General features: G+C 39.9%; 1 protein-coding gene across 1 annotated transcript; it reads right to left on the reverse strand.

The window, feature by feature from the left end:
* Window positions 1-531: 531 nt before the first annotated feature.
* Window positions 532-1329, reverse strand: LOC138902796 (uncharacterized). The gene is made up of 3 exons (XM_070190696.1): window positions 1227-1329; window positions 949-1076; window positions 532-831 (listed from the first exon to the last, which is right to left on the reverse strand). The coding sequence occupies exons 1-3, from the start codon at window positions 1327-1329 to the stop codon at window positions 532-534; spliced, it is 531 nt and encodes a 176-aa protein (XP_070046797.1).
* Between the last annotated feature and the right edge of the window lie 3467 nt (window positions 1330-4796).

Below are 4796 nucleotides of genomic sequence, written 5' to 3' on the forward strand. Positions count from 1 at the left end.
TATTCTATAACGGCTCTACGATAAAGCCAGTCAGAAAACTACCAGCCTTATAAGAAGTCAGTGTGAAGCTCCCACCGGATTGTGTGTGCACCAGAGTTGCAAGTATTATAATAGAGCTTCAAGTTGTGGATATGAATTATACCTATGTGAAAGGGAGGTCATGAAAGAGATAGAAGATGTAATGCGAGATTTTAAGGTAAGTAAGGTAAAAGTGAACAACGTATGAGATACTTAAATGCAGGAGGCTGGGAATAGTCCGTACTGCGGATAGAAAGCTAGAAGCATGGGGATTCAGTATCCAGGAATGATAGCGGCGTCATTAGTGACATATCTCCTAGTCAATGATTTCTAGGTATCGTGAGGTCCAGTTACAAGAGTAAAGAAGAGTTAGAAATGATGGGATGTCTCGCTTGATATTTCAGAATAACGCAAGGGAATCTATGGTACAAGCAAGTTGAAGGAAGGTTGCTAGTAGTATAAATGAATATGTGTAGGTCGCAAGCTAAAGTATGGTAGAGCGATAAGGTTCGACTAGGTGAACCTGTTGCCATAGAAACCTAGGTCCACTAAACAACAATCTTCAATCATGCTTAAAAATTCCTGATTCTTGTTCATCTGGTAAAGAAGGCCTCCAACTTTCTCTTCTATGGATGTTATCATATTGAAGTCCCCAATGACACACCATGGGATTGTGCATGTCATGGATTTCTGTCTTAGAACCTCCCAAAGAGGTCTTCCAAGAGCTATTTTACATTTTGCATAGATTACAGTGATTTGAAATGGCTCCACTGCTTCAGTGTGCTGCAATTCCATAGTCAACACTTGTTCATCCTGGTCAATAACATTGCTTGTGAATTCTTGATCCCAGAATACCCAAACATTGTTGTTGATATTTGAAGATGAATTTTGCATGGATTTCTAGAGTCTATAATGGTTGATATGAGTAACATCAAGAAATGGCTCCAACACAGCAATAAGGGATAGTTTATGAAGTTGCTTCAAAGTTTTGAGTCTTTCAATGGCCCCTTTGGTTTTGATACCCCTTGCATTCCATTTGATTGTGCTAATCATAAAACCTGCTTAGGAGTTGGTGTTTTTGGTGTTACTTTAGAACTGCTTGCTCTGTAGTGAGATAGTGAGAGGTGTTGCCTCTAGGTGACAAGCCATGAGAGTCAACCATATTTTCTAGCCAGGAACCCCATTGATAGTATTAAGTAGTTGATTACATGTGTCATCTGCCTCCATGTCATCACTATGTTCATCATATGCCTCTTCATACATATTTCTTTCATCTTTAGATTGTATGTGATTGTACTCATCCTCTTCCATTCTACCATATTGATCAGTCGTTGGGGTAGATTAGGAAGGTGAAATTACAGCTGCTGTATGAATACTGGCTTTTGTTGGGGAGGGTGCATGTGCATTCCTTGGTACCTCCCCAGCATGAGGAGGGAGCACTGAATTCTTCATCCCGATATCATGTGGGACCTTCATTTGAAGACTCTGAAGATTAGAATAAGTAAGTACTTGGGGTACAGCTTGTGTATTAGCACCCTTTTGTTTCCACATTTGCCTTCTTCTTTTTTTTGTCTAGGATTGCTCTTTGAATTTGTTGTCACATCTTCGGGAGGTTTTGGATATGTTCCTTTGACTGTGTTGTCATTGTGATTCCCTTCCTGGAGGTGGAGATCTCACAGGTTTCTGCCTCTTCATGGATTGCTCCCCAAGAATCTGTCAATTGATCAAGGGTAGCAACTGTTGTATGTTCATTAAGATGCTCATCAAGAGCAGTCTCCTACCCATTCTTCCTTCCATCAATATTTTTAGTATCCGTACTTGTTGATTGGACATTGATTCTAGGGGGTATTTGATCCTTTACATTTTCAACCTGAACTACCTCCTGATCATCCTTCCTTTCTTCATTACTTCCAGCAGGTAGGCTGTGATTCGTTATCTGATTCTGAGTCACAGATTCACTACTCCTCTGCTGAGTAACAGCATGATTGTCCTGCTTGGTTGTTTTGTTATTTTGGAATGTATATAGCTTGTATTTTCTTGGTGTGATTTTGTATTCCTTTGAAGTGCTTTTTCTTTTGAGTTTTTCAGTCTTTGTTGGAGGGATAAACCCTTGCATTTTGGTGGGTTCTCCTGTCTGCTAATTGTTGATCTGATTGGCACTCTTGTGATTGTTCAGTTAAATCCTTTGTTGTTGTTTGGCTTGTTTTGACTGCTTTGGTGCTCACTGACCACTTGATGGTCCTATTTTTCTTCTGAGTTCTTTTCCTTGGAGACTGTGAAGGCTCTTGTTCTTTTCTTAATTTCTTCATCATTCACTTTCTTAGGGCAGGTGTGTGATAAGTGACCAATGTGTTTACAATACAAGCAGTAATCTGGTACACTTTCATATTGAACTTCTAATCATTTGCCATCCCTATTCATATCTTGTTCTTCATGAAATCCCAACCAAATATGTGAAGGTCTTTCTTTAGTGAGATCAATTTGCATCTTGACCTTAGCTCCACTTCCTCTAGTTTTTTGAAAGAAAGCTAGATCAAGGAACAAAGCTTTGCCAACAGATAATAGGAGAGGGGTTAGGATCTACATGTAGTAGAAATGCCATGGAAGTTCTGGAATTACCCATATAGGAACTATTGGTGAGTCTTCATTAGGACTGAATAGTGGAGACCAGTCCTCAATTTTCATCATTTGCCCCTGAATATACCTGTATTGCATGTTCCATATAGTTGCATGATCATATTCATTGTCCAAGTCTATGTAAATAGTCTTGGAGTTGAAATGTGCATTCTTCACACCTCCCGTTAAATAAGTTTGAGTGATGAAATGTCATGACCTGGAATTCCCATCGTTGGGACCGTGATGGCACCTAATATTTCACTTGCCAGGCAAGCCAACGTTAAAATAATTTATCCTTTTTAACAATTAAAACTTAATTAATGAGGAAGAACTAATTTAACTGCAATAATCTATTTATAAATGCGGAAGCTAAAACCGTAAAAACATCTGCTATAAATCCCTGAACCCGATGTCACAAGTGCACGAGCTTCTAGAGTAATACATACAAGGGTCTGAAATAAATACAAAGTTGTTTGAATGAAAATACACAGCTAAATAAAAAAAATAAAGACAGGGACTTCAGGAGCTGCGGCGGCTGAGCAGCTGTAGCTCAAGTCTCCGCAGGCTGTCCAATCCGAGCTCTCTAGTAGCCACCGTTGGGACTGTCTCCAAAATCTGCACATTATGCAGAGTGTAGTATCAGTACAACTGAACCCATGTACTGGTAAGTGCCGAGACTAACCTCGATGAAGTAGTAACGAGGCTAAGGCGGGTCACCTACACTACAACCTGATCACAGTATATAATAATGACAGAAAAATGGGAATACTGAACAGAATTAAACATCCAACCGAAAATAATAACCACAGTCTCAAGAATAAACCAGTGTCGTCCAGAATCACCAATCTTTAATAATTCAGATACAAATACCAAAGAGAAAACCAACACAGCTCACGAAATGGAAACATATAGGTTGTTGCGGCGCGCAACCCGCTCCCACCATACATCTCATACTCCTCCCTTATTTCCTCATAATAGCATAAACAACAGTGAATATAAATAAAAGTGTTGTGGCGTACAACCCAATCCCACCTTATCACAATAACACAATCATAGTTCACCCTTATGCCACCAAACAATCCACCCTTATTACACACCTATTGTGGCGTGCTACCCGATCACACCGTATCACAATAACACAATCATAGTTCACCCTTATGCCACCAAATAATCCACCCTTATTACACCTGTTGCGGCATGCAACCCAATCCCACCGTATCACAATAACACAATCATAGTTCACCCTTATGCCACCAAACAATCCACCATTATTACACCTGTTGCGGCGTGCAACCCGATCCCCACCATATCAATATCAAGTGCTTAGTATACACAGTAAATTCACAATTCAAATCACGGAAACCCTCCACAATACTTAAACACCAAACCGAAACAAATATGAAACTTGTATGTCATGAAAGTTCAAGACAAGGTGGGTTGCTCTGATGGTAAGCGCCCTCCACTTCCAACCAAGAGGTTATGAGTTCGAGTCACCCCAAGAGCAAGGTGGGAGTTCTTGGAGGGAAGGATGCCAAGGGTCTATTGGAAACAGTCTCTCTACCCTAGGGTAGGGGTAAGGTCTGCGTACACACAACCCTCCCCAGACCTCACTAGTGGGATTATACTAGGTTGTTGTTGTTGTTGTTATATGTCATGAAAGTTCACATACGTAATACTACACAGCGAGACCAATTCAGAGTATACAACAAAAGGTACCGATAAACTAGCATAAGCAAATAATAGGAGATAATGAAACTATGGAAAGAACAATATCATGAACAAGAGGAAACAATGTCTAAAAAGTAGAAATTAGGCATGGGAACACAATTAGAGCATGTAACAATTAAGGCAGGGAAAGAGATAATATGAGAAAAGCGGGAAAATAGGGAAAACAGATAAATTTGCAGCGCATAAGTACTCGTCACCTCACATATACATCGATCACATGAATTTCACATAGCAAATAGTCTGAGGGTTCCTAATTCCCTCAAGTCAAAGTTAGACACAATACCTACCTCGCTCCAAAGACCACTCACTGCTCAATCACAGCCTTGCCTCTCAAACAAGCCTCCGGACCAATAGAATCTATTAAATTACCAACCAAATGATTCAAATTAAGCCTTAGGATTCACCCACCATTGCAAAAGATTCAATTTAGGTCA

This window comes from Nicotiana tomentosiformis, chromosome 12 (assembly GCF_000390325.3).
Source record: "Nicotiana tomentosiformis chromosome 12, ASM39032v3, whole genome shotgun sequence".
Lineage (NCBI taxonomy): Eukaryota > Viridiplantae > Streptophyta > Magnoliopsida > Solanales > Solanaceae > Nicotiana > Nicotiana tomentosiformis.

What these genes read in the sequence shown, in the direction of transcription:
- LOC138902796 (XM_070190696.1), bottom strand. Translation starts at nt 1,329, where the DNA reads ATGGAAGAGGATGAGTACAATCACATACAATCTAAAGATGAAAGAAAT. An exon ending in CATGGAGGCAGATGACACAT is followed by an intron (nt 1,077 to 1,226) that starts GTAATCAACTAC and finishes ACTCCTAAGCAG; the next exon opens with GTTTTATGATTAGCACAATC. An exon ending in TGTTGGAGCCATTTCTTGAT is followed by an intron (nt 832 to 948) that starts GTTACTCATATC and finishes GTTATTGACCAG; the next exon opens with GATGAACAAGTGTTGACTAT.